The sequence below is a fragment of the Cygnus atratus genome, chromosome 3 (genome assembly GCF_013377495.2).
Source record: "Cygnus atratus isolate AKBS03 ecotype Queensland, Australia chromosome 3, CAtr_DNAZoo_HiC_assembly, whole genome shotgun sequence".
In the NCBI taxonomy this organism is placed as follows: Eukaryota; Metazoa; Chordata; class Aves; order Anseriformes; family Anatidae; genus Cygnus; species Cygnus atratus.
In genome coordinates, this window is record NC_066364.1 from 119,218,381 (window position 1) to 119,245,693 (window position 27,313).

At 51.5% G+C, this 27,313-nt stretch overlaps 1 protein-coding gene across 5 annotated transcripts; it reads left to right on the forward strand.

The window, feature by feature from the left end:
- The first annotated feature begins 2,634 nt into the window (after positions 1 to 2,634).
- On the forward strand, positions 2,635 to 26,304 carry MERTK (MER proto-oncogene, tyrosine kinase). 5 transcript variants are annotated; one of them, XM_035565389.2, is made up of 19 exons: positions 2,635 to 2,795; positions 6,449 to 6,830; positions 7,316 to 7,416; positions 7,636 to 7,809; positions 10,010 to 10,096; positions 10,979 to 11,094; positions 14,466 to 14,649; positions 14,954 to 15,105; positions 18,458 to 18,611; positions 18,835 to 18,988; positions 20,382 to 20,467; positions 20,808 to 20,903; positions 21,230 to 21,310; positions 21,945 to 22,037; positions 22,167 to 22,285; positions 23,052 to 23,161; positions 23,499 to 23,658; positions 24,051 to 24,187; positions 25,739 to 26,304. In XM_035565389.2, exons 1-19 carry the CDS (start codon positions 2,735 to 2,737, stop codon positions 26,226 to 26,228), a joined length of 2,937 nt encoding a protein of 978 aa, XP_035421282.1. In that variant the 5' UTR covers positions 2,635 to 2,734; the 3' UTR covers positions 26,229 to 26,304. The 5 variants fall into 5 exon arrangements, with proteins under 5 accessions (XP_035421282.1, XP_035421287.1, XP_035421286.1 ...); XM_035565394.1 differs by lacking the exon at positions 25,739 to 26,304 and adding an exon at positions 24,347 to 24,560; XM_035565393.1 differs by having other exon boundaries at positions 2,638 to 2,795; positions 18,461 to 18,611; positions 18,868 to 18,988; positions 25,739 to 26,303.
- Positions 26,305 to 27,313: the final 1,009 nt, after the last annotated feature.

Below are 27,313 nucleotides of genomic sequence, written 5' to 3' on the forward strand. Positions count from 1 at the left end.
GGGCAGACAAGACAGGCAGCCTTTGTTTCCCCTCTCCTAAGATTTGTCTTCCATCAATTAAAGATTCTTCTATCATTTCAGTCCTCTTGATTGCAGTTGATTTTTTGGGAGGTATTCAGGGCCAAATCCTGGTTGATGCCCAGGCAGCAGGAGATGCTGTTTGGGGAGAGCTTGTGAGTCTGGCCAAACGTGTTCTTTGGGACTGAAAACACAGCCTGTTTGCATGCAGACCCCTGCAAAAAGATGAATTTTCCATTGAAATGCAGCCAAGGAAATGAAAACCTTGCTGACACCTAGCACTCAATGAGTAAATGCACAAATTTATTCCCATGTAGAGCTAGATGGGGATATCAGGACCTGAAAGCCAAGCTCCTCTTGGGCAGAAGTTCTCTTGCCACGTTTGCTGTGGCAGAGGCTGAAGACTAGTACTGTGGAAGAGACTGAGCATGGCAATACATTGGGCAAGGTGGAAGCTTTGTGTCACCGACCTGAGAGTAGCCAAAGAGGCCAGACTGTGCTTCTCCTGAGAAGCACTGCTCATGCTAGCTGCTTCCAGACCTTTTCTATCATGACCAGGGTGTGAAAGTTCCTCCTCTGGCTTCTCTTCTCCCTGATTTTTCCTCCCTCTCCACACACCAGCCTCTTCTTCGTGTCATGCTGTGCCCAAATGAACTGCAACAAACCCTATTGAGCTGGAGACTAATTTACACCAGCACCGAGCAGAAACCAAGCTACTGTAATGAAATGACCCAAATTAGGGGATTTTAAAGAGCTGATCAAATCCTCTTTATGTGCCTGTGTTTTTATTTTTTTCCCTTCTCTTTTGTAGAAATCGTTCCTGCTTCCTCCCCCTGGTTAGTGTTATATACTGCCATCTCAGTGCAAGGGGTCCTTTTCACTCTGCAGCCCACAAAGGCCGGAGGCCCTTCCAGTGCTTTGTTTCCAAAAATTGCAGAGCCAGCAGTAACGGGGAATGGAGCCAGAGGAAAGTGCACACGTGCGGCAAAGGCTGACCCCAAATGACAGGCTCAAACTGTGCCTCCACGTTCCCTCGTCTCCTCTAAGTCCTTGAGCAATGCTGGGTACCTGGTAAATGCACTCAAAATCTGGGGAAAAGCAGCACTGCTGGAGCTGCACAGAAGGCACTACTGAAGATGCTGAGCCTTCTTGCAGCAGCTTTAGTATGTTTTCCTTCTCCCCTTTAATCTGGGCCTCCAGCGACACGCGCCCTTCCGTAGCTGCTGATCACTTCAAGATGTCAGAAGCTGGTCTGGAGTGAAAGAGGCAGTGAGGGGGAAACTCAGTCTTTGTCACTAGGGCCTGGGAATGTGCAGTGAATAAGTAGCTTTGCAAGTCAAAGGAGTCTGGAAGCAATTTTTTTTTTTCACTGAATTTGAGACATTTTTTCTTCCCAATTGGAAAAGATTTCAGACTGGATTTCATGTGTTTCTTTTTTTCTCTAACAGCCTGAGAAAAGCACTGTCCTCCCCAGCTCTCATTATGAGTTACTCACTAAGAGAAACGAGCATCTTCAACACAGAGCTGTCTTCTTGCCACACGTCTGTTTCCATGGTGCAGTGATGCTTACCTAGTGGTAACTGAAAAAAAATCACCTCTCTTTTTGCAACTTTATTCTCCTGCAAGGCTTTGAGAAGACTACAGTAGGTTGCCAGAAAGAAAAGTTATACTTGTGCTGCAGTTTCAACAAATTTTATGGGCAGAGAGCAGAAGGGTTTTAGCAGTGAAATATATCGAAGTCAGGCTGGTTGCCCGTTCCCCAGGTCCCAGCCCCTTCGGGTTTGTGGTGGATGAAATACTGATGGCCGCAGTGTAGCTTGGTCTCAACCCCCTCAAGCATGGCCAGTGTGCAGGTCAGGATGGCCACATGAGGAAATTACACAGGCCAGATGAGAGATGAATTTCACGTTAGACTAACTGTGTGTCTTCTTGTCACCCTCTGCGCCTGACCCATCACATCCCCCAAAGGAATAGGAGGCTCTTCTGAATACACAGAAACTCCTCATTTCCTTCCAGTGCTATCAGGAGTCATGTTCTGCTTTGCTCCTTACACTAAATTGCTAAATGGTTTGTGTCACACATTGGTTTCATTTGGCTTTTTTTTTCTGTTTTCTCTCTTTTTTTTCCCCTTTCATTCTCTGTCCCCTCTTGCCCTGCTGCTCTGTTCAAGAAAATAAAGAACGGATGGCAGCCACTGCACTGCGCTCACCACCCTGTGCTCTTCCCTCCCTGCAGCCCAGGTCCGTGCCTTTTCCCCCTGTACCGATGTCCCGGTCTGCTGGTGTGGGGCTCTGCAGGACGAGGAGGGTGGGAAGAAAAGAGCTGCTCCTCAGAACATGCCTGTGCAGCCCTAATACCTTCCTGCAGACACAACCAGTCCCCAGGCACAGAGGAGTTGTCCCTCCATGGACAACGGGAGGACAAAATCATGTTGTGAGCAGCAATGATTGCGCTCAGCATCTTAGACCCACAGGGATCACCGAGTCCCACTCCTGGCTCCACGCAGGACCACCCCAAAACCAACCCCTACGTCTGAAAGCCGAGGCCTGCGTCCCACTTCGGGACGCGCCGTCCCGCTGCTGTCCCCGCCTCATGCCGACGCGGGAGGCGTGCCGAGCCAAGCCGTGCCGTGCCGAGCGGAGCAGAGCCGTGCTGAGCCGTGCCGAGCCGTGCCGTGCCGGGCAGGGCGCAGCACGGTGCGGGTGGCCGTGCCGGGATGGGTGGCGGGCGCCGGGCGCTGCTCTGGGCGCTGCTCTGGGCGCTGCGCTGCGGGGCCGGTGAGTCCGGGGTGCCGAGGGCAGGGGGGACCGTGCGCGGTGGAGGGGCTGCGGGGCTGCGGCTGCACCCCCCGGCGCTGGGTATGGGGACGGGGGGCTTCGGGCGTCCCGGTGGGGGTGTCGCTGCGAGCACAGCACTGTCAGACCCTCTGCGGGGGGGGCAGCGAGCACCCGGCTCTTTCTGGGGGATGCATGTGGAGAGAGAACCGGGTTTGCCCCCCGGTGTGCTGAGCCCTGGCTAGCGGTGGGTGCTGCGGTACCTCGGTGGGGCTGGGGTCTGTCCCGGTGGCCGTGGGCTGGTTGCGGGGTGATACTGCCAAAAATCACTCTGAAGCATCATGGTTCATGGCACCTGCACGCTCTTTGCAGTGCTTTGCTGCTGCTTGTGCTTGGTTACCTGGAAAAAGCAAGGCAAACAAGCAGAGGTAATTTTGGGGGCTTAAATTTGGGGGCTTAAAAGCAAAGCAGCCATCAGCAGGGCTGCCCCACACTTTGCTGCAGCTGGAGCTGTTGGGGGTCTGTAGCCCACCCTGAGGGTTGCTGGATGGTCGTGGATCGGTGTGAAGATGTGGTTCTTGGCAGGAGCAGCAGTAATGCCAGAGTGTGCTTTGGGCAGGGGAGAGTTAACAGTCTTGGCTGGAGCTGCAGGCGTCTGCAGTGCAGCGAACTCACTGCTGCTTTTGGATTTAACCAGAAATCCTGGGCTGTATGAATACAAAAGGTGTGTGAGCCCCAGAATCTCTGGCAGTCAGGTGTGTCCCCAGGGGAAATTCACTCCTGACAGCCTCAGTGGGTGGGTTGGAGGTAGGAGACCCTGCAGGCAGACACTCTTCACCCCTCCTCGGGTCAGGCTCCCGCACTGTCTGAATGTGACGATTCACTTCAACAAGTGCCTGAACAGAAAGCTGTTGTCATCAGGTGAACTATTTCCAGTAATGGGAAATCCAGGGCTACAGATGTACAATGTTTTTTGGCAGACCTGCGCGTTTTCTAATATGTTTCGTACTGGGACCACAGAAGGGCAACTTATTGATTCACTCGTGGGGTGTGAGACTCCCTGTTTATTGTTTTCTTCTGTAATAAAGTATCTTGCATTTAATAACAGACAGACTTTCTTGTTAAAACGCCCTTCTCCTGGCTAGTAACAGAGAAGGCACGTGGGACCTGCTGCCTGGATGCTGAGCGTTGTTATTCCCCTAACACCTTCTTGGTCATCAGGCTTGGTTATTCTGGTGCTAGGGTTTGGGCTGCGCAGTGTACTGTGGTGTTGCTAGCACTTAGTTTTGCTTCCAATCCAGGTATGTCAAGCGAGCAGCATCATGCTTGCAAGTGGATTTTTTTCCATGCCAGCTTTTCCCTCGGGCCATGCTGTGGTAAGTGATGGAGTTGCTCCAGCATGGTGGGCACCCACGCATGCCCGCCTCCAGCTCCTGGACTCTGGCTTTTAGGGCCAGCCTGGGCAAATCGCTCTGGACATGGGTGAGAGGTGACCTGTCAGGCAGGGCAAATCCCTTGGAGGACACTGCAAAGATATCCACACCCCAAACAGCTGGGGTTCGGGGGGTGCTCAAAAGGGAGCCCTTGGTTTGATGAATTCCTGTTGCCAGCATGAGTCAAAGTGGAAAGTATTTAATTCCTGGGCCAGCAAATACCTCTTTCCACTTAATCAGTACCGAAATTGAGGCTGAGATCCCCTCTGCTTTTTGAAGTTTGTCCTTAATGTGAAGCTGTGTGGGGAGAGCTGGTGATGGCCAGAAACTGGCCCTGGGGAGCACAGAAAAGCCCTGAGACGCAGTGCGAATGCTGCCGGTTCAATTCGGCGCCTGCTTTCCCTTCATTCAGCAATCTGAAATTCTGCTCACTTGGATCATGTCAGGAAGCAAATGCCTCTGGCCTGGCTAACCTCTGCCAGGAGACGGGGAGGGTTTTGTGAGTCGCTCACTTGTTTGTTTGCTCTTGGAAAATGTTTGTGGGGCTATCTGGCCCTTGCAAAGCCAGTCATCTGGATGTTGCGAGTAAATTCACGGTAGGCTGCGTTTAGCTGCAGTCACATGGACTTTGTTTGTGTTGCGATGGTGGAGATTAGGAAACAAGTTTGGAAAGCTTAGGGTCTTTTTTTTTTTTTTTTTTTCCTGAAAGGGAAACCCATTGTTTTGTGTGTTAACCAGGGAGAGGCTTTCTCTTTCCCTTTACAACCAGGCAAACTTTAAAACTCTTCTCAAGTTTCTAGCTAGAAGTACTATTTCTTGAGGGTTAAAAATAGTGAGCAATTTAGCGAAGGAATATATCCAGCCCCAAAATTAGGTTGTGTTTCTTGGCTCTGAGTAAAGTACACTGGGCTCATGCTCCATTACTCACGATAGTAATGACGTATCTTTAAAAACCTGGAGTTGTCTGATGTTTCAGGACTGAGACCTGCCTCAAAACAAACTCAGCTGAACTCAGGTTAAATAAAAAGATTATACTTAATACCTGCAATGTTATTTTTTAGATTGTGAGGGTTTTTTTTTTTTGAAGAGGCAAATTAATTGAGATGGAATTCCTGTCTGGCACAATGCACTTCCTTGCTAAAAGCAGCAAGGAAGATTTACCAGTCCGCTTGGGATTTCTGAATGCCTGCAAAATCCCCAAGCAGCTCAGAAGGAGTGTTGTAAAAGCACCTGCTTGTGGTATATTCTCTAGATCTTCTCTCTTGAAAATACACATTTTTGTTTTGGGGGAATTGCTTTACATGGGGCTGCTCTTGGTTGTGGCTGGTGTGGGTTGCATGAGGAGGGAGGAGGAGAACGCAGTTCAAGGACTTTGTGTGTTAAGTGATTTGTAGGTGGGGAGGAGAAGCCCACAGAAAGATCTGGTAAATAGCCATCTCTTGGGAAAAATGTCTGGAAGACGGTAGTCTGCAGGAGAACAACGCTAAACAGCAGCCAGCTCCTACACACCATCTGAAGGCATGTCGTTGTTGGCCTGCAGTTATTTTCCGTACCAAAGCAGCTCAGCGAGGGCAGTTCTCAGCAGTGGCATTCGTGACTGACTCAGAGAAGCCTCCCTGGTCCGGGGCAGACGTGGATGCACAGGGTGGTCGCAGCAAGATTGCCCAGAGCACTGCATTTACCCCACATGTCACCCGGTCCGCCAGGCTCTGTCCCCCTGCGGCCGAGCTCACCCTGTGCTGGGAAGGGAACAGAGAGCCTAAAATCAAACAAATCCCCTGTGGGGACTCTTTCCCAGCTGGAAATGCCTGAGATGAGGCCCCTGAAGGGGGTTTTTTGAATCTGAGTTCCAGATTCCTCCTGCCCATGGTTCCTTTTATGTTCCAGTCCCGAGGGTGCAATTCAGCACAAACGGCTCCTGCTTCTCCCCTGTTAAAAGAGAAGGAGCCCAGCAGTTCCTTTAGCTTGGGTCTCTCTGGTTTGCTTAAAGGTGTTTTTGGAAGTGCTGCTTGTATGTGTTCAGTCTTGGAACAGCCCCCAGCTCCGTTTCCTCCCTGGAACGTCTAGAAGAGCTCTCTTGGAGATGGTGAATATTTGGAGCATTTGTAAATGAACTACCTTTAATTATTAATGAAAGCAGGAACTCTTTGCAGGGTTTTGGAGGTGGGGGGCATTTTTAGGAGGGTTACTGGCTGGTGGTAACAAAACTGAGGTCTCTTGTAGATGATGCTGGTGGAAATGGAGGCCAAAGGCCGTATCCATCACTCTCGGCGGCAGACCCATTGGCAGAGTCCCACCGCCCCAAGCGAAGCCTCGCCGTTAGTCACCGGCCTCACCAGGGCACAAAGCAGGCCTGGGAGGAGCCTTCAGCCAGCTCTCTGGGACAGATTAAATTTAACCCCACGGTGGGACACATCGTGATTAATGAGCACAAGGATGTCACATTTAATTGCTCCATCAGAGTACCTCAGTTGCTGCTCCGGCCAGATGCCCCTGGCATTTCCTTGTGGAAGGATGGGAGGGAACTGTACATACTGGACCGCATTGCCACCAGCCACTTCGAGATCTCCGACGAGGATGAGGTGGCCATGACCTCCACCTTCAGGTAACCGGAGTCATCCTCCTGCAGATGGGGAGGAGGGATGTCAGCGTGGCTCTTGAGAAGAGGTAGGGTGCCCCACAGCTATCAGGGGCTTGGGACTGGAACTGGGAACGGGTGGCGGTGTTTGGGTGTGGGAGGGCTGAAGTTTGCTGTCACTGAGTACCCAGGGCAGACTGTGACACCTTGCTGGGAGAGGTCTGCCCATGAAAACCCATCTGTATTAAAGGCTGTGCCAGCAGAGCAGCCAGCAGCAGAGTTAATCTTCATTCTGGCTTTCCTTAGCCCCCAAAGCCAGGCTTTGCAAACCCAGCATGTGTTAAGTGTGTGCTGTGGGGTAGTTGGTACTGATTTAATCCCCCTCTGTCTTCTGTGGGGTAGTTGGTATTGATTTAAACCCACATCTAGCCCCTCTGTGTCCTCAGTGGAAGCGGTGTGCAAGGCAGGTCTGCCCGCCAGAGCCCTCAGAACCTCTCCCTTGTCTCTTGTAGCATCCGTGCTGCTCAGCGCTCAGATAATGGCTCCTACGTCTGCAAGCTCAACGTCTCTGGCATGGAGATTGTGTCAGACCCCATCTTGGTGCAGCTGGAAGGTGAGCTGGAGGCAGACGGGCCAGAAGTGCTGGAGGTGTGAGAGCCCTGAGCCCTGGCTGAGAGGCAGCTCCTGGGAGCTGAGAGCTGCCATCTGCCCGCCAGAAACAGGGAGTCCTGGAAGGGAAGGGGCAGCCCCTGGTGGGACAGTGTGGGGTTGTTGTTGGAGCTGTGCTGCTGAGCTTGCTGAATTTCTTGTGTCTCTGCTCGTGTCTGTGCAGGGCTCCCTCACTTCATTCGGCAGCCTGAGAAGCTGAATGTCACCAAGAACAGTCCCTTCAACCTCACATGCCAAGCTGTGGGCCCACCAGAGCCTGTGGAGATCTACTGGTTCCGCAACAATGTTAAGGTCAACCAGAAGGCCCACATCTCCCCATCAGTCCTGATGGTGCCAGGTGAGCCCAGCAGCGTCCTTGCCATGGCAAGCTGGGACGCCTGTGTGTGGCTGCGAGGGAGGGAATGGCAGAAGCACGTCTCGTGCAGCCCATGACCTTGGCCTCACAGCTCCTGGTAGGCAGGGGAGGTGTTCCCATGCACTGCCACCCTGCCTCGTTTTTGTTTGGCACTGCACGTTGCTGATGCTGGGCTGGAAGGCTGCAATCATGTGTCACCGAGCACTGAGTCAGTGTTGTGGGGCTGTGATGGCACACGAGGGGACCTGTTCCAGGGGGAGCAGATGCACAATTTGTCAGTCAGAGTAGTGGCAGGGAAGCGTGTGGTAAAAAGTACGTGTAGTGACCTCAGAGAGCATTTCTGTGGGTGCTGGGTAGCTTTGTTGCCCGCACAGCTTGGCTCTTAGGCATCTCTTTGGGGACCTACATCCTTGAATTTCGTTTAGAGCCCTGCAGTTCACAAGGAGCATGCTCTCATGCCACCCCTTCTGGCTGCTGCCGGAGACTTTTTTCCTTGGAAGAGGCAGGGCACTCAAATTCTCTTTCCAAAGCAAGAAGCAGATTTTTCTTGTAGCCTGTGGCCACATCAACCAGCACACTGCTGCTTGCACAGGCTGTTTTACTGGTCATCCCCTTTTAATGTCTCTGGAAGACCTGAAGTTTGCCCCTGCATCACATCTCCCTGCCAACCTGGTGGAGCATAGGGAGTAAAGTCCTCCATGTAACATAAAACCCAGAGTGGTTTTGCTGCAGAGGCAAAAGAGAGGAAGGGCTTCTTGATTTGCTCACACGCAGGAGTCCACTAGACTATAACTGACTCGTCTTGGCATCCAAAGGCATGCTTTAAAAAGCAGTGAAAGCCGGAAGAAGTGACTCATTCCTGTTGGATGTTCTTGCATCTGGTTGGCACATGCTGGATTGGGTTATTTGGACAATTCCCTCCATGTCCAGAAGCCCTCACACAGAAGGGGACTGCTTCAGGTGTGAGTAGATGCTTGACAAGTCCAGGGCACTGCAGTGAGCCCCTCATGCTGCAGTGGTGGAAAGGCATTTCACTAAATTCCTCCCTGGTAAGGATGGTTTTAAAATATCAATTACCAGGCTTTTGGTACAGGATTGTGTCCTGGCGCTACTAGATTTGGTGTCCAAAGCTCCTTGATTACTCTGCGGGCCTGGGTTAGTTGGGTTTATTTGAGTTGTACAACTACAGAAGTTTGTTTTCCTTCCACTGGAGAAGAGAAGGCTGTAAAAGCAAGGCTTGGACATTACCCAGACATCAGCAGGACATGTTAATACAGTGGAACAGGCTGGTACACCGTTCCCTAACTCCGTTTCCATCCAGGGACAGCCACACTCTCCCCTCTTTGCAGCTGACCTCCCAGCAAACTGCTGTACACTCAGGTGAATGAGCTGCTGAGGCAGATAACTCTACTGTGCACTTTAAAGTAGATCTCTGCAGGCTGCCAAGCTGAATTAAAACTGCTGAGAATGCTGTGCACAACTTGAACCTCTCTTTGGGAAGGCAGCAGGCGATGTGCTCCCTGGCACCTGTGCCACCACCTGCCTGCGAGGGACAGCCCTTTGCCTGCAGTAACATCCTTTGCATGAGACAAAAATCCAGAGCCACTGTTGCTTGCTGGGGTCATCTCTCACAGGCTGTGCTAACAGCCCAGGGGAAACCAGCAGCAGTCTGCATTTGGGTATTTCCAGTGGCCCCCAAAAGTGGTCTTTTTCCACTACCAGCTGGGAGATTTGAGCAATCTTTGAAAAGCAATAGGTCATCTGATTCAAACTGTGGTGGTGGGCTCTTCTGCTTTCTGCCTTTCCCTTTTTGAACACAAAACAAGTGCTTACTCAGGAGGTTGTGCAACGGTGCCGTCAAAACGTACAGTCCTGTCCTGTGTGCACAGCTTGCACTGACTGCATGCACACGCTTGTGGTGAGGAAGGTGGGTAAGCTGCACCAGTGCGGGTCACCCTTGGCCAGCCAGCTGCCAGCGCTGAAGGGCCATGGTAGGGAGTGTTGAGAAAGAGAGATGGGAAAGAAGAGGTCTTTTGTGGTGCGGGGAAAAAAAAAAAAAAAGCAAGCAACAGTAAGACAGAGGAAGCTGCAATGGTCTTCTGTGAGCAGCAGGTGGAGAATTGGTGTGATTTGGGCATTTTGTGAAGGTGCAGTCAACAGGTTCTCGTTTTTTCCCCTGCAGGTCTCAATGAAACAGCACTGTTCAGTTGTGACGCTCACAACAGTAAAGGGCTGACCGCTTCGAACCCAGGGCAGGTCAATGTGAAAGGTAAGTGGGAACATGGCTCTAGCTTTACCTGTTGAGTACAGATCTCTACAAGCAGGAGCTGTCCTGATCTCCACCCTTCCTAGCAGTCATTCTACAGAAACTGAAGGTGGTATTGTTAGGTTTCCCATATTTATTTTTCCCTTTTTGAAAACTATATTTAAAATCAAGCAGGATGCACGTAGTAGCACGGTCATCCAGTGCTGCTTCGTCATTTGGACTAAGCCTAGTCCCAGTATCGCAGCCATGGGAGGAAGCACCAAAAAGCACATTTGAAAGCAGAACTGTCAAACCCAGGGTAGGTTTCGGAAGGGCTGTATCACTCTTTTCCTTCCTTCACAACCAGGGCGGTGCTCACAATTTTCCATAGGAAATGATGGAAATTCTCGACATTCTTGATGGGACCCACTCCAGCAGTGCAAGGAAGGTGTTCCCCAAAATATGTCATTGCCTCTAAGCAACCCAGGGTGCTCTTTCAGCACACAAATATAGAATATGGTCAAAACAGTCCTGCAAATGACTTCTGCTTCCCTGCCCAGTGGTCTAAAATATCCATGGTACACTGGTTCAGGATATGGCTGCAGCTGTAGGGGTGCCCAGGGCAGTTCCTGGATTTCTTGCACAGTTGAACTGAGCCCCAGGAGCTGCCTGGGGAAGCCTGACATGCCATGTCTGTGCAAGGGCATGAACCTACAGGGCTTGTACCAGGTGTGCGGGTTGTGTGCTTTTACACAAGCCTTCCTGCGGCCGTGTGCCCTCCAATGCTTGCCTAACCCCCCCAGCACTGTATGCCCCTACTAACCAGGGTAGGCTGAACATCCTGTAGTTCTCCAGCTCAAGGGTGGGCAGGTATAAGAGCTGACTGGACTCGGCTTTTCCTTGCAGGAATGCCATTTGCACCCACCAGCGTTCATGTCCTAAATAGAATGGCCCACGGTATTGTGATCTCCTGGGTGCCAGGCTTCGATGCATTCTCTGCCTTGAGCAGCTGCAGTGTCCGGGTAAGTGTGTGGCCCTTGCCTCCGCAACCCTCCTCATGCAGATGCCCAAAGGCAGTTGGAAATCAGTGTTGTTTGGCATGAACCACACAGATTTGACCAGGGCATCAGTTTGGGCAAATTGAGCAGGACTTTTACAGTGGGCTTGAAAGGGGAAGCTGTCATGTTGTCTCACCGGTGCCCTGCGGTCCGGGAAGCCAGGGAGTTTGTGGTTGCATGAAGTCAAGAAGTCAGAGCTGAGGAGCGAGCAGAGTCCCCAGGTGTTGGGATCTGGGGCAGCTGGAGCACTGCTGCGGGGGACAGGAGGCTTTACAGGAGCTGCTGCAGACCAGCTGCGGACCTGGTGTGGGCTGCTCACAAAGTGCAGCTTTGCTCTGCCCGCTGCAGAAGAAGGGAGAAAGGTCGGTGAAAGGGGTCCTGCAGAGAAGCCGAAGGAGGAAGGTACCGTGCTGGGTGCCACCACCCAAACATCTGTTTGGGTGGGCAAAGGGAACAGGATGCAAATACTGGTCCTCAAGTTGTGAGTCATTAGGGCAGAAGTTCATCTAACTTGAAATACATAGAAAAGATGATTGAAGAGGGAAACGGGAACCTCTAAATTGAGTTTTTATATCTCTCAGTCGAGACAGACAGGTTGTCATGTCTCTTCACGGAGAGATGCCCAGAGCTGCTCTAAATAGCTCTTTGGGAGAATTAACGCATCTTGAATTGCTGCTAGCACATACTTGTCCCTGCTTTTACCTCCTGATCAATGCTTCCCCCACAGGTGGCCTTCATGCTGGGTCTCGGAGATGGAAGCTTCTCTCAGCTCTCCACTCCTGACACCTTGTGAGTCCTGGGAAGGAGCTGAAGGGCTGTCTGACTCCTGGACAAGTCAGAGAAAGCCATCTTCATAGCTTTCATGAAACCCTGCAAACAATTTCTGCCTGCTCCCTCTCTTTGACGTTGCTGGGTTTCACGGTCCAAGCCCATTGCTTGCTTTCTTGTGGATGTGCTTTTTATAATGGCTACTCTGTACTTTGGTTCAGATAACATACAGTCTGCTCTGGGATGAAGAGTGGTCACTGCTAGGAGAGACCCTACAAAGAGTGAATTCAGCATATTGTGACAGCCAAAATTTTGGCATTTACAAACCCTCTGTATTCATTAACTTCCATGTCAGAGCAAACCCTAGGTTCTTACCTCGAAGGTCTTATCCCTTTCAGGACATAAAAAGTTGTGTGGTTTAAATATATCATGTGAACTCTTACTGGTAGGAAGAGAAAACGCCCTGAAGTCTGGGTGGCAGTGGTGACAGCGGAGCTCCAGCTCCAAGTTGGGCTGATGCCCTCCTGTAACCACCAGATACCCTCCTGCAAGTCAGAGCTCTGCTAGCGCCCATGCCTGGGCGAAAGGCTCTGTGGTGGAAAGAGCTGGAGGACAGACTGTTTCCTCTCAGCCATCTCCCCCATTTCTGTGTGACATCTTCTCTGACCTCCCAGGAGAGAGAGGATGTTTGAAGGCAGGTAAAAGTGAAAGGAGTTACAGAGGGGAAAGGTACTTGAGCTAATATTAGCACCGTGTCCACTGCTATGTTCCTAATGGAGCTCAGGAAGCGGGGTGGAGAGCCAAGGAATTTCCTATGACTTAATGTTCATGGTCTGTCATTAGGAAATAGCCTTTCAAATTGGAAAACAAGACATGATATCTGGCAAAAACACAGTTGTGACTAAGCCTTTTTGCTCCTGTCCCCTTTGATAATCCCCTAGGTTGAGTGGTGTGGCCCGCTGACCACGTAACTCATTTTTGAGCATGCTGGTGCTTAAAATGGAAGCTGTTGGTATCACACCCGGCAAGTTCAAGTTAAGTTTGTAAGAAGCATGTTTTTTTAAAAATGCTTTAGTCTGGCAGATTCTCTCCAGAAGACAGGTATAGGATTGAGATAGTGGATCTGGGTTTGGTGCTCAGAAGAACAGCCAGTCTCAGGGGTGTTCTCAGCAGCTGCTTGCACGTTTGTCTGATGGCAGCTCACCTCCATCAAATCAATTTAGTGACAGCTCGGGGGCCTTCTGAGCTTTATGAAGCTGAAGCTGTTTCATTTTTGCTGGAAAATGCATCCACTGTCGATGCTGAGACCGTCTTGCACACACTGAGCTACCTGGTGTTGTTCCTCAAGCACAAAGGCAGGTCTCTTGCCACCCCCAAAGTACGCATGGAGACTTCTGGAAGGAGTGTACGACTTTCCATTCCTGGTTCATGCTGAAACACATCCTGCCTTGGGTTGTCTTCTGAGCTAGCCTCGCTCGTGTTGTTCCTGCTCTTTCCTCTTTTTGTCCACTGTCCCAGCCCAAGCTGTTGTCGTGGTGCTTGCTGTGTTCCCAGAACTTTGCTGATGCGTGTAGAAAGCAAAACAGAAGAGGTGGTGCTGAGCAAGCGGGTGGCTCTCACGCCTCCTTGGAGCCGGAGCTTGGTGTCCCAGCCTCACGTCCGGGGTCGGATCAGCCCCGTTATGGTCTGCGGCACTGCCGGCTGCACTGCACGCAAGTCCCGGCACAAAACGAGACGCTTTCCAGAGAGCTGCATGGGCCCTGTGGGCAGCGACATGGCACTCGTGCCAGCCCCTCAGGGAGTTTCTTCAGCCCTGATACGTTGTGAAAAACAGTTCCCCTTCATTTAAAAATCATGACTTGTTTTTAATGCGTTGAGTTCATCCACTCTGTTACATGTAATGATGGAGTTTAATGAGGTCTGCAATTAGTTCTTCTAGAGGGTTTCATGAGAGGGAAGTCTGTGCTAATAAAGTGAGGTCCCGAAAGGGAGAGAGCCTTTAGAGCCTTCCTCAGCCACATATTGCATCTAGACCTTCATCCTTAATACCCTTGGCAGCCCGGTGCCTCATCAATTTGTCTAATGCTCCTCTGAGGCAGTTTATACTCTTGGCTCCCACAACATCTGATGACAATAAGTTCTGTGCTATAATGATGTGCTGCATGGAAAAGGACTTTCTTTTGTTTGTTTGAGATTTGCTGCCTGGTAATTTTATTGGGTGCTCCTTTTGCTTCCAGTCACAAGAAGCAGCAAATCGTCCCTTCCTCCCCTCTCTACAGCTTCACACATCTCTGCCATGGCCCTGCTGCAGCTCTTTCTTTCCCACATGCGTTTCAGACCTAGTCCTGGGTTCTGTGAATGGCCTGCTGTCAGCTTTCCACTCGGTGGAGATGAGACAGCATCCAAGATTGAGGCCTTGGTGTTGTTTTGATGGAAGAGAGAGAGAGAGAGAGAGAGAGAGAAGCAGGGCTCTAGATCCTGTTTACAGATGTAAAATCCTGCTGTGTGTCTCACCCTGCAGGTTGTTGCTGACTAATCCTTGTTTCTGGACTGATTTTTCAATTAAGGTCAAGGAAGCTGTTCCACGAAGCAATGTCTCACTTCTGCTCTTCAACACCTCGGTGCCTCCCCACGTGTATCACATCCAGCAGCTGTGGCCCATGGCAGACTATAACATTAGTGTTTCCTGCAAGAATGAAGTTGGCTGGTCGGCATTTAGCCCCTGGATAACTGCCAGTACCACAGAAGGAGGTAGGAAATGAGTCACTAGCACTGAGAAGGGTTTCCCTGCCTAAGGCGTGCTACTGTGCTTTGTGCAGGACCATCTGGAGGAGGTGCTGGTTCAGAGTGGATGGTTGCTTACGGGTTGGGGCATCCTGACTCTCTTGACTGGAAGTTTACCCATGGATGATCAATCACCTGCTGGAAATACTAAAAGCTATTGGAAATACTGCATGCTGCCTAGTTGAGCTTATTTTCAGTCTGCCTCCTATGTCCCTGGGGGCTGCACACATCCACCTGGCCCTCTCACTTGCTTTCTCTTTGATTTCTGCAGCTCCTACAACCCCGCCACTGAATGTCACAGTGTCATTCAATGAATCCAGCTCACTCCTGGAGATCCGATGGGTGAAGCCACCCCTGGAGAGGATACATGGGGAACTGCAGGGCTATCGCATCTGGCACAGCTGGCAGGACTCCAAGGGGTTGGTAAGTCACCAGGGGAATATAGAAGAAGATTTGAAGCACAGAAAAAATCCCAGCAGGCATCAAGCAAGGTTGTCTCATTTGCTCTTGGTGCTTCTGTATGTTCCTTCTGAGCCCATTTGTCTGTTGTCTTGCACTTCCACCTGTGCTTCTTATATACAAGTGGTCTCTCTGGTGCATGCTAATGGGGTGTGTAACTCATGGTGATGTTCCATGTCTTTAATATTGGGAAGAAGCAGGTCTGCCTAAAGGAGATGGGGCTTGTCCACCTTGGCTCCTTGGTGCCAGTCAGAATCTGCTTTAAAATAGAAGGGAGATGCTCCTGGTGACAAAAGCCTTTGGTATGATCTTTGGAGTGGCAGTAGGGGAGTTGGCAGCGTCTCTTGGTGCTTTTAGCAATGGAGTCAATCGTAAGGTGTTTGGGAGAATTTGCTCCCTGAATTTTGAGTCATTCCTTACTCAGATGGGATTTATTCCATGCATTAACTCTTCTGCAAACTCAGTGCAAAAAGGCACTGAGTTTTTTAGCTTGAGGAACATTTTGGGGCAGGGGGCCTGTCCATAAGTGTGTGAAGTTACTTGGCACAGCCTTGCTTGCCTTTCCCAGGCTTTGGGACATCTTAGCAGCAAAGGGTTTTGCTTAGCAGCAAATCTTTTGGGCAAAGCAGCACTGGAGATGGGAGACAGCATCCTGTCCAGGCTCTGCTTGTGGCTGGGGAGCCTTTGGATAATTGCATGGAAGTATCCAGCCATCGCCTCTGCACTGTGGTTTGGTCTCCCTCTGTCCCAGGCTGAAAGCACAGAGAGGCACTGAAGACCTAAAGCCTGTGTGGAAAGAGTGACTCACGCTCTTTTTTTGTAAGATGCTGCATTTTCTGTTCTCCTTTTATGTTTCTGAAAAAGAGCATGTATAGATCCAGACCGAATGAAGTCAGGGAAACAATGTTATGGTCTTGTGACTGGCATGGAAAAAAAATGCTGACACATTTGTCGTCTCTCAAGCAGTAAGTAAAAAACAAGACTTGCCCTTTAAGCCCTGGGAGCCTTTTTTTTTTTTATATAGATAAAATTTCCAATTCAAATGCTTAGACAGTGAAATTTCTGCTTAGGTCCCTGGTTAATCAGTGTTCTCATTCATGCTGGCTTTCAGGAGGCTTGAAAATCCCCTCTGGTGTGGAGTAAGTTCAGAAGGGAGGTAGCTCTGCAAGGGAGGTATTTTCTAGATGACCTTGGCTTTGCAGACCAAAGGGTGCAGTTGTGCTCGTTGCTGATTTGTTTCATCAGCTTATAGGTTTTCTGGAAGGCAAAATGCCTGTACAAACATCTGGATGCAGACAGCCAAAAGCAGGGGCCAGCACTTGTTTTTATAAGGGCTGTTGCAGAATTAAGAGGCATGGGAATGGTGGTGGCCCCACATCCTCTCTCCAGAGCACCTCTGGGTTGGCTCCCGAGCTGCTGTGGTCTGTCTGCTGGAGCCAATGGACAAACAAACTGAAGTACAAGAGCAATGTGCTTGCTGTCAAATGGCAAAGCTCTTATTTTCCAGAAATAAACCCCCTGCATTTCCACCCTGGACAGGCTAGATACTAAATGCCAGATACTCCCTACTTCTTTTGTCCTCCTGTACTTTTTTGTACACAAGCAAAGCAATAATACCTGCCCTTCTCAGGTCAGACTTCCCCCAGAATAATGATCATTAAAAAATCCTGGCACAATAAATGCAGTGGGATTCTGTATTTCTGTGTCAGCAGGGCCACCTGCAGGCCTCTTTTGCTCCACAACCAGTTTAAAAACGGTATTAAAAACTTCAAAAAGCTCTTATTTTATTCTTAAACCAGCAATTCTTGTTTGACCCACGCTTCCAGGAGCTGGGACGTGAAGAAATTCCTCAACTACCACAAGACTCATAAAAATCATTAAATTTGGCAGTTCTGTCCTGACAGAATTGCTGTCTGCATTGAAAATGCGCTCATGTTCTCCACAGTCTGTTTGATATCTGCTCGATGCTGTCCTCAAATGACACAGCAGAGCTGCCTGAGATATTAAGGGATCCCTGTGCCTTTTTGGGCTGGTGGCAGGGAAATGATCTTGTGTGGATTTCCACCGAAGGATGCTGTTAAAGCAAGTGGTTGGAAAAGGGGAGTGTGGGAGCGTGCATCAGTCCAGTCCTGGTCTGACCTTGCGTGTTCCTCAGGGCAGCGCCTTCTGCTAGAGCCTGTGGAGCTCTGCCTAGTGCTTGTGCACATTTCATATCCATTTCCGTGGCTTCTTTATGACTGAGAACAGGAATTGATTCCCCCTGGGCAGTTCTGATTTCCTCCTCCTTGCCCACCTCTGCTGCTGTTTCTGCCAGGCAATGTGAGGTTGGGCAGCAGCTCGGAGCCAGGCTCTGCGGTGCACAGCAGCCCGCCAGATGTTTTGTACATCACAGGGCAGTTGTTTGGCAGCTGGCGGTTCACAAGGAGCAGAAACAGGCACTTTCTCAGCCGCTTGGCTGAGTCACAAGATTGGGAAACAACAGGGAATTTGCAGGGAAGGGGATCGCTTGGGTTTTTATCAAGGAAAAAAGCCCGTGTCACGAAACGCACCAACTTCTGTGATGTTACCAGGCAAGGAAAGATGCTGTTAGAGCTGGAAATCCTATTAGCTTGGTGCAAACCCACAGTCAGAAAATACCTGCCCTAAGAGCTACTCTCTGCAGCAGGGTGCTTTAATGCCAAAGCCAGGAGCCAGCGGAGAGGTGCGTGCGAAGGAGTGGCGGCGTTGTGTCACTGCCGCTGGCAAACACTGAAGCTCTGCCAGCGTGGAGGCTCTCGGCACTGACCAGCACAGAGCCCACACTGTCCCCTCCTGTGTCAGACCCCCAGTGCTGCACAACGGGCACGGGGAAGATGTTGTTCCTTGTGCTGTAGGAATGCAGGTTGGCATTTAGAAGCAGGGAACTGAGTTGACAACATGTCGAAGGGAGAAGACTCTGGGAGAGAGGTGTTTCAGACCCCAGAGCGTAAAATGCCTGTCCTCCTCCCTTGCAAGATGGCTTTCGTGCCTTTTTCTGGCTTGAGCTGCTGGTCCCGCTGCTGTTGACAAGCAAAGAGCAGCAGAGGCACAAGGCTGAGGCGGGAAACACCGCACAGCTCCTTTCCAGATCTCATCCGGTCCTTTCAGGGCTATTATTCTCCATAAATAACTTGCTGTTTCTGCTCCATTTCCTCTGGGCTTTTAGAAGCAAAGCAATGCAGGACTTTAACGAGGGGACAATTCTCAGTAAATCGCTGGGTTTCACTCCTGTCGTGCCCAGCTGGTGGGGACGGGCTGCCATCTGCCCCAGCCCAGGCTTGTCTTCTCTCTTCTCCAGCAGAACATCTCCTCTGAAGCCCAGCAGAACAGCAGCGTGGCCCTCCTGCCCGTGGTGGCCACCAACGCCACGTGCTCCGTGCGTGTGGCTGCCGTCACCAAGGGGGGAGTGGGGCCCTTCAGCAGCCCGGTGGAGGTCTTCATCCCCGACAGCGGTAAGGGAACGCCCGTCTCTGCATGTGTGGCCCGGGTGTGGGTAGAAGATGGCATGAGAGCCTTGGGCATGCTTTGGTAGCCAGGAGAGCCTTGCTCCCCATGTGCCACTCCAGTCCTTGCACCCTCCTCTCCTGTGTAACCCCTGGGGTTTTACTGGGCCTTCGGAAATGACCTCTGCAGTCTGACTCCTTCACCAGCTCTGTTAATGGGATGTTTCCTTAGGGTTAATAACCTCAGCTCCCTCTTCGACTCCAGCCTCTGGGAATGCAGACTCCTTTATCATAGCCCTGGGCTTCATCTGCGGGATGATTGCTGTCGGGCTGATCCTCTGCTTGTCCGTGGTCATTCAGAAAAGATGCACAGAGACCAAATACGGGTAAGCCGAAGGGAGAGCAGTGGTGGTGGTGCTCCGAGCTGGGCTGGTCACAGGCACACAGGGCAGGGCCCAGCAGGGGAGCTTTGCCAGCAGCCCCCACTGGATCCAGAAGGCTTCTGCTTCCAGCACTGGCGTTGTTCCCCCAAGTAGCACGTTTTATGCCAGAGGTGAGGGACCAAGTGTATTTTTACTGCAGCAACAGTACTTCCTCTCCCTTCCTCAGTCCAGCAGTTCACCTTTCGCTCGCTATTCCTATTTTTAAAGGGAAGTGAACTTGTGCAGCTTGGTGTAGGGGTTGGCCTTGGCATTTTGACACAGTGGTAAGAGAACAGAGTTGTATAATATCCTGTGTCCTGTGACCTGGAGAAACCCCTCCTGCCTCATCACACACTAAACTTATCTTGGTCCAAAGGCTAAATGCAACACCAGCGTCCCCGAGCAGAGAGCCTGCTGCTGGACTGCACTAAGTGACGTTTTTAGTAATGTGGACAAAGGACTGTTATCTACAACAATAAGCCAGTGCTACTCACCCACCCTTGTGACTTTCTAAGTGGCATTTAATTGCCCTGTCGTATTATTTGCATTAAATAATTGTGGTGTTAGCAGCTTTTCTTACAATCGCTATCATTTGGATGTCTGCTGCCAAACAGAAATATGATAAAATTAGCTCCTTTGGAACAGCATCATTTCAGCAAGGGAGTTTGTTGAGCTGCTTAGGGAACCACATCTACTTTGGTCTCCCACAGCATCACCCCAATCCCAGTCTGGAAAATGGCTGTGTGTAAGAATCTTTTTTCTAACTGGTGTAACATTATGGGAAACTCTCTGTCCTTGCAGTGCTAGCTCCGTGGAGCCTTTTGTGTTCTCGTTTCCCAGAGCTGAATTTCTGCGTGGCCCTGCTCCAGAGAGGTTGCATGGCACCTCCCAACAACATGTCTACCATCATTTCAGGGCTGTGGTGTACAGCTCCCATGGTTTCTTTTTGGCTAAAGGGTCGTGGTGGCCACGTGCTAATGCAGAGCTGGAGCATCGACACATATCACACAAGAGAAGGGATCGCTTTAGGATGCAGCGGGTCTGGGCACCGTACTCCTACCAGCCCAGACTGCTGTCTGACTAGGAAATGAGTATCCCATTTCCTCCCCCAAATACCTCTGTGACTCAGTCCTTTGTAGATCAGCCTTGTTTATCAAGTGGCTGTTTTGATCGGATGTTGTAGGCAATGGCACTGATCCAGTGAGAGGGAAATGAAAAAGATTAGAGCAAATGTACATTTCCTCCTTTGCTGCTGCTATTATGGGTAGCTCTGTGGTCACCCATACCTGCAGCTGTAATTCCTTGAACAGAGGAAAAACAGCTAGTGGCCTAGCACACTCTCTTTCTGTCCCGCCAGGAATGCCTTCAGCAGAAGTGACTCAGAGCTGGTGGTGAGTTACACGGCGAAGAAGTCCTACTGTCGGAGAGCTGTTGAACTAACATGTGAGCATTCTCTTTATCCCTCTGCGAGGAGATGAGGGGCAGCAGCAGGGCAAGCCAGCAGTGAATGTGTGCATCCAGCTAGGGGCTTGATTATTCTGGTTTTTCATGTGTCTGCCAAGCTGGGCACTCACCTGGTGCTCTGTGAAACGCTGATGCTCCGTCTCTAGCTGGATGGCCCACGGGTGGCGGGGGAAGCTCCTTTGGTACCAAGCTACAAAATCCTGGCCCTTGGCCATGTCCCTCTGTTTGTACCATGCAACACCGTGATGTTGTAAATGGTTAGCTCACGGCTGAGGTGTGTGTGGGAGATGACCTGAGCTCCTGTTCCTCTCTCTCACAGTGGGCAGCCTGGGTGTCAGCAACGAGCTCCAGCAGAAGTTGCAGGACGTCGTCATTGACAGAAATGCTCTCAGCCTGGGGAAGGTCCTGGGAGAAGGTGAGCAATGGTGCTGCTGGGGGCTGGGGATGGACACATACCCGGACTGATGGGGCAGGGGCTGCCGCTGCTGCTCATGCCATCGCCTGGCCCCAGGGGAAGTGGAGGAGATGGTGGGTCAAGATGACCACGCGTCAGGCTGGGAATTTGGACCCCTGCATTCTTGTCCTTGTTCTGCCACTGATGAGAAGCAAGTCTCCCCCCTCTGCCTTTCGGGGACAAGGTCTCTATCTTAGAGCATTTCCAATTTTTGAGGAGATAGGGATGTCCCAGCTGGTGGAGCTTCAGGATGTGGATAAAGTGCTTGCTTCTTTCTGGCGGTGCAGGGGAGTTCGGGTCGGTGATGGAGGGACGTCTCAGCCAGCCCGAAGGCACCCCGCAGAAGGTGGCTGTCAAGACCATGAAGAGTAAGTTGCCCCAACCTTGCAGACCTTGGTGTTGTTCATCCAAGTGGGTGCTGGCACTCTAACCACAGCTCCTGGTGCCAGATGGAGAGAGACTGAACTGGGGCAGGTGGTCTGTTGGGTGGAAGCTGGGCAGCAGAAGGGAAAGCATGGTGAGATGTGGGCAACAGGGTGTGGGTTGTCTCAGACCCTTTTCCAAACAGTGACCAAGGCTGTGATCTCTGCTGATTTCCACCCAAAGCCTTGCTGGGAAGGGACGCTCATCTTACTTCCAAGTTTGCCTTGAAGAACTGGGAGGTGACAGTACTTGTCTCCATCCAGATAAGAGATACCTGGCTTTTTGGGATCCCCAAACAAATCTAACCTTTCCTCATGCTCTCATGCTGCAGTCTCCGTCCACCCTGGGCCTGGTGCTACTGCACAAATGGCACAGGGCTGTTCCCTGCTTGCATGTGCTGAATAACCCGATGCTGATGTGAGCCTCTGATGTGAGGTCTCCCCAGCCTGTCTCTGTCATACCGTCGGTCCCTTCGCCCTCACCCCCGCAGGCACTGTGCTGTGAAGGGTTGTGGCAGCAGTGATTAAAGTGTTAAAGCTCCCAGGGTTTTACACTTCCTCTTTTTTCTCTGCTTCCCAGTGGATAACTTTTCCCAAAGAGAGATCGAAGAGTTCCTCAGTGAAGCAGCGTGCATGAAGGACTTTGACCATCCCAATGTCATCAAGCTGCTAGGTATGGGCTGCCACTGCCCGCCCTCCGGCTGGGCTGGGGAGCGGGACTGGGGAGCTCAGGTCCCACATGTCTGCAGGACACTGTGGTGCCTTTGCCCGTGGGGCTGTGCAAACTGTCTGTGTTTTCCAGGCGTGTGCATCGAGCTGAGCTCCCTGCAGGTCCCCAAGCCCATGGTGATTCTCCCGTTCATGAAATACGGCGACCTGCACAGCTTCCTGCTTCGCTCCCGGCTGGAGATGGCCCCACAGGTAATGAGTGTAGGGAGCAGAGGGCCCTGTGCCTGCAGGAGCTAGGGGTGACTTGGGAACAGGAGGCAAAACCTGCCTTAGCTTTTGGAGAACATCGAGAGGACTTGGTTGTAGTCATGCTTCCTGCCTTGTCAGGTGTGGTGGTGGGATATGGCTCCACAAAAGCCTGTGGGATTTTTGCCTTCCCTCTCCAGGCTGAACAAGCCCAACTATCCCAGCTTCTCCTTGTCCACCATCTTATCCAGCCCCACCTTAGATGTCTCCTCTGGACTTGCTCCAACATGTCAGTATCTTTCTCATACTGAGGAGCCCCAACTGGGACACGGTATCCAGATGTGGCCTCACCAGTGCCAAATAAAGGGGAAGAGTATCTTCTCCTGACCTGCTGGCTGCACTCTGGCTAATGCAGCTAGCTATGAGGTTGGCCTTCATCAGCGCAAAGGTTCATGGCTGAGTCGTGGTCAGCTTGCTCCACACCAGGACCCCAGGGTCCTTTTCTGCAGAACTGCTTTCTAGTCAAAAATACATGACATTGAGGCAGCTAGTGGGATAAGCAACAAGGAAACAGTATATAGTTGCAGGCTGCATTCAAGAGATGTGAAAGGAGGAAGCAGAGGTGTGAAGGGTAAACTACACTGCTACAGCAAACCACAGAGATATGTGGTTTGCCAGGATGGGCTCTTATGGCCAGTGGAGTTATTTCAGGTCAGACCATACATGCTTCCCAAAGCACTCGGGCCATCTAACCCGCATCCTCCCTTCCCAGTTCGTGCCCCTGCAGATGCTGCTGAAGTTCATGGTGGATATCGCCCTGGGGATGGAGTACCTGAGCAGTCGGCAGTTTCTCCACAGGGATTTGGCAGCTCGGAACTGCATGTGAGTTTGCTTTCTTCTGTTTTGGCCTGGCAGGGTGAATATCAGTGGAAGCCCTGTGGCTTTGTAGCACTACAAATGAGCATGCAGCTTGGGTTTCCTTAAGTAAAACCTCCCTCGGTTTTGAGAGGCACAGGCAAGGAGATCAATCTCAGGTTTCTAGTTCAGAATTTGGTGCATCAAACTTTTCTTTCTTGTCTTTTTTTGAGCTGTAGAAGCGAGAGGCAGTCGCATACAATGTGTTTCAAGGGCCAGCCTGCAGGAGGCATGTGCATCAGTGTCTGTCAGTAATGCAAACTGTGCCTCTCCAGGCCTTTCTGACCCTGTTTCCACCTGGCAGGCTACGGGACGACATGACGGTGTGTGTGGCAGACTTTGGCTTGTCAAAGAAGATTTACAGCGGCGATTACTACCGTCAGGGCCGAATAGCAAAAATGCCAGTGAAGTGGATTGCAATAGAGTCTCTGGCAGACCGCGTCTACACCACCAAGAGTGACGTGGTAGGTACACACGGCTGGGCAGCCAGAAAGAAGGAGTCAAGAGCTGGAGACTGATCTGTGGGTTGAGTCTTCCATGCTTGTGGCACTTTGTTGTGGTTGTTCTTGTACCTTGCAAGTGCAAAAGCCAGGGGAGCGTGAGGCTGTCAGTAACAAGCTGTGCTGACCTTTCATTGCCTGCCCAGCATCCTGGAATAAGTTTATTGAGTGGGCCACTCGCCTGTTCTATGGCATTGCTTATTATTTCCAATTTTGGGGAAGGCAGGACTGGAGATACAACCATTAGCATTGTGCGAGAGTCCAGTGGATGCTAGGAAGTGACCTTTCCCCATGAAAAGACTCATTCATTCCTCCTGGAAATGTCCTTTTAGCATGCTTTCCCTTTGTTCTCTCAGTGGGCATTTGGCGTTACCATGTGGGAGATAGCGACCCGAGGGATGACTCCGTACCCAGGAGTCCAGAACCACGAGATCTATGAGTATCTCTTCCACGGACAGCGGCTGAAAAAGCCCGAGGACTGCTTAGATGAGCTGTGAGTATTACGCTGCTGTTTCAGGGCTGCAGCATGGCCTGTTTGCCCTGTCTAGCTGCAAACTACCTGTGCACTGCTCATCCTTGGCTGATTTTGTTTCTGTGGGGTGTTGCTCCTTGTTCTCTGTGGTTCTCAGTTGCTGACGTCTTTTCTTTAAAGGCATAACAATTACTTGTGCATTTGTGGCTCAGCCCTGAATTTGGCTGAGAGCCCACAAAGCCGTATCTGACAGCACAACTGGAGACTGCTCTGTCTGCCTGGGTTCCCACCTGCAGAAGACCTGCTTTTTGTTGCCAGGAATCACCTCCCAGCTCACCCCCTCGATTCTCTGACAGTCCCCAGAAACACAAGTTATTAAAGACTGAATTTAAGTTGAAATGATGAGGATTTAACCTTTCCTTCCTTGTGGGATTGACAGGCGGGGAGTGTGCAAGAACACACACACAGGTTTCCTCTTAGAAGACAGCTGGCCAGAATAACGGTGTGGGTCAAATTTTAAATGAAAGTATGACATAAACAAAAGGCTCAGAACCTTTGATATTTTCCTAATCTCCTGACTTTTGACGTGTCTAATAAGAGCCAAGTCCCAGAGCAGAGCAGAGTATGACCCAGGAATGGAAAACCATCTTAACTCCAGGGCAAATCCTAACAAATACCCCAAAAGAAGGCAGTGGGTTCGTGGGCCTCACACAGAAGACTGATGAGCTGGGCTGTTTGCATGGGGTGGGTGGGAAGTGTCAGAGGTCACCTCGCCAGCTCCTGCAGAGATGGCAGCAGTGCCCTCTGCAGTTTGTGGTGAAGGAAGGAATCAGACTTTTTATTGTTACTATTCTTTTTTTTAAGATAGTATGTTTTGACTGGAAGGTCTTGCCTAGGGGATGCTGTTCTGTGCCCCACAAAATGCCCTGAAGTTGGGGGCCTTACAGTGCCTAAACGTATGAATCTGGGGAGGGAAAACACGGCCATTGGAAACCTCAAAACCTGTTATTCCTGAGCAGCAAGGTGAGGGTTCTTGTCTGAAGCTGCCCGCGTGGCCTTTGGTCCCCAAGATTTTCAGCTGTAACGTTTGAACCCACCATGGCTTAGAGCTGCAAAAACAAAACTGTAAGCTAGCAAAGCTGCAAGGAGCTGCACAGCGAGCCCTAGCCCCCCACTCCCCCCCACCCCACTCTGAGGCAGCAGCCACAAGCCCGCAGCCCCGTATGGAGTGCACTTGTCAGAGGCTCAAGCTGCGTCCTGCTTGGTGCATTTCGTGCCTCCCATGGCCCACAACAAACCACGGTTCCCCGTGGCACTGGGCTGATCACAGGGCTGTGCCTCCGTGTGTCAGGCAGTGAGAGAGACTTCAGCAGCTGGTAGCAGCTGCTTGGGCTGATACGGCCCTACGTCGGGCAGCTGCACTAAGTGGGGGAGCTGCTTTTGCTTTGTTTTAGTGCAAAGTGGCTCAGCACTTACTCAGTTTCCAGCTGTCGGGGAGAATTAGCCCACGTACATCCCATAGCCAAGTGGTTGCATCCTCTGCAATAGCTGCATCCCTCTGCCCATTTCTAGGTATGAAATCATGTCTACATGCTGGAGAGCTGACCCCGCTGACCGGCCAACGTTCTCGCAGCTGAAAGTCCACCTGGAGAAGCTGCTGGAAAGCCTGCCCACCCTGCAGGGGCCCAGGGACGTCATCTACATCAACACCAGCCTGCCAGAGGACAGCCCGGACTCCACCCAGGATTCGGGGTTCCCCCAGGCAGACTCTGACTTGGACCCCGGGGACATTGCCAAGCCCTGCTGCTCCCAAATGGAGGCAGCCCTCGTGGCCGTGGATGTCCACGACAGCAAACGATGGGGGTCGAGGTACGTCCTCGAGGGCGCCGGCGAGGAGCAGCTGGTCAGCCCCACGGAGGATGCGTACGTCCCACTACTGCCCCATGGGGCGGCCCCCGAGGGCTCGGCGTGGACCCAGGCCAGCACCTTGCCAGCCGGCAGCTCCCTCGTGCCTGAGCCGCGGTGCGCAGATAGCTCTGAGGACTCCGCAGTGCTGCTGTGAACGGGAAACCTGCACAAAGCAGAGCTCAGAAAGAAGGACAGAGAGATTATATTTTAATAAACAGTCTTATTTCTTCTTGCGTTATTTTCATGGGGGAGCCCGGCCCTTCTTGGGCTGAAGTCACAGGGGTTTGTGCTTATTTGGTAATTAAATGCCATAACTATTTTTTCTGTATTGAGAGGCTGCGCTAGCACCAAAAAGGTGATGCAGCCTTGCAGCTGGCCTCGGGTGGCTTTTTCTTTCCTTTTCTTTTCTTCTTTTTTCTTTTTAACCTTTCCCAGCATTTTCCATGGCTTTTTCAACAGGCAGCCCTGTGGGTGGTCAGGGCTGACATACAGCCCTCTGGGGGGCTTTCATGCTGCGGGACATCCCCGTTGAACATTGCAAAGTGGACCCCAAACAGGTGCACCAGGTGCTTCAAAATCCCCTCTCGCAGACCACAGGTTTTGTTTTGTCCCTGGTGCATCCCTGTGGGGCCAGTGGCAGGCTGCAGGGGTGGCCCTGCCACCTGTGCCAGCCACCGAGCATCCTGCCCGTCTGAGCACTGAGAAAACCATCACTCCTCTATGAGGACGGGGAGATGAGAGGCTGTAATGTGGAGGCCCAGGAGGGATGGAGTGGCCCTGCGATGCCCTCCTCTGTTTGGGGGGGGATTTCTTCTCTTCCCATAGCATGGGCTCATCTAAAGCACCCTGCTGCAGGGAGGGAAGACCCCCCCATAAAAAAAATCTGCCCCAGGAGCCTCCTCAGCCCTTCCCTGAGCCCTGAGCCTTCCAGCCCCAGCTCTCATTTCTGTGCCGTGCCCAGCAGATGGTGCAGGGACCCCACACAGTGCAGCATTTATTGAATACTGTTGTGAGTGGTGGTGTACCGGGCTGGGGTGGGGGACACGGGCTTGGGGAAGGGGCTGCAGCGTGGGGCTGGTGGGTGAGGGGCTGCACAGTGCTCGCTTGCCCCAGCAGCTACAGGAATGGCCTTTCTGCAAAAAAAAAGGGGTGTTGCAGAAGAGGATCGCGCCAGGTGGATCTGGCCACAAACATTTGCTTTGCACGGGGATACGTTGGGCTGACAACATGGGCTTCGCC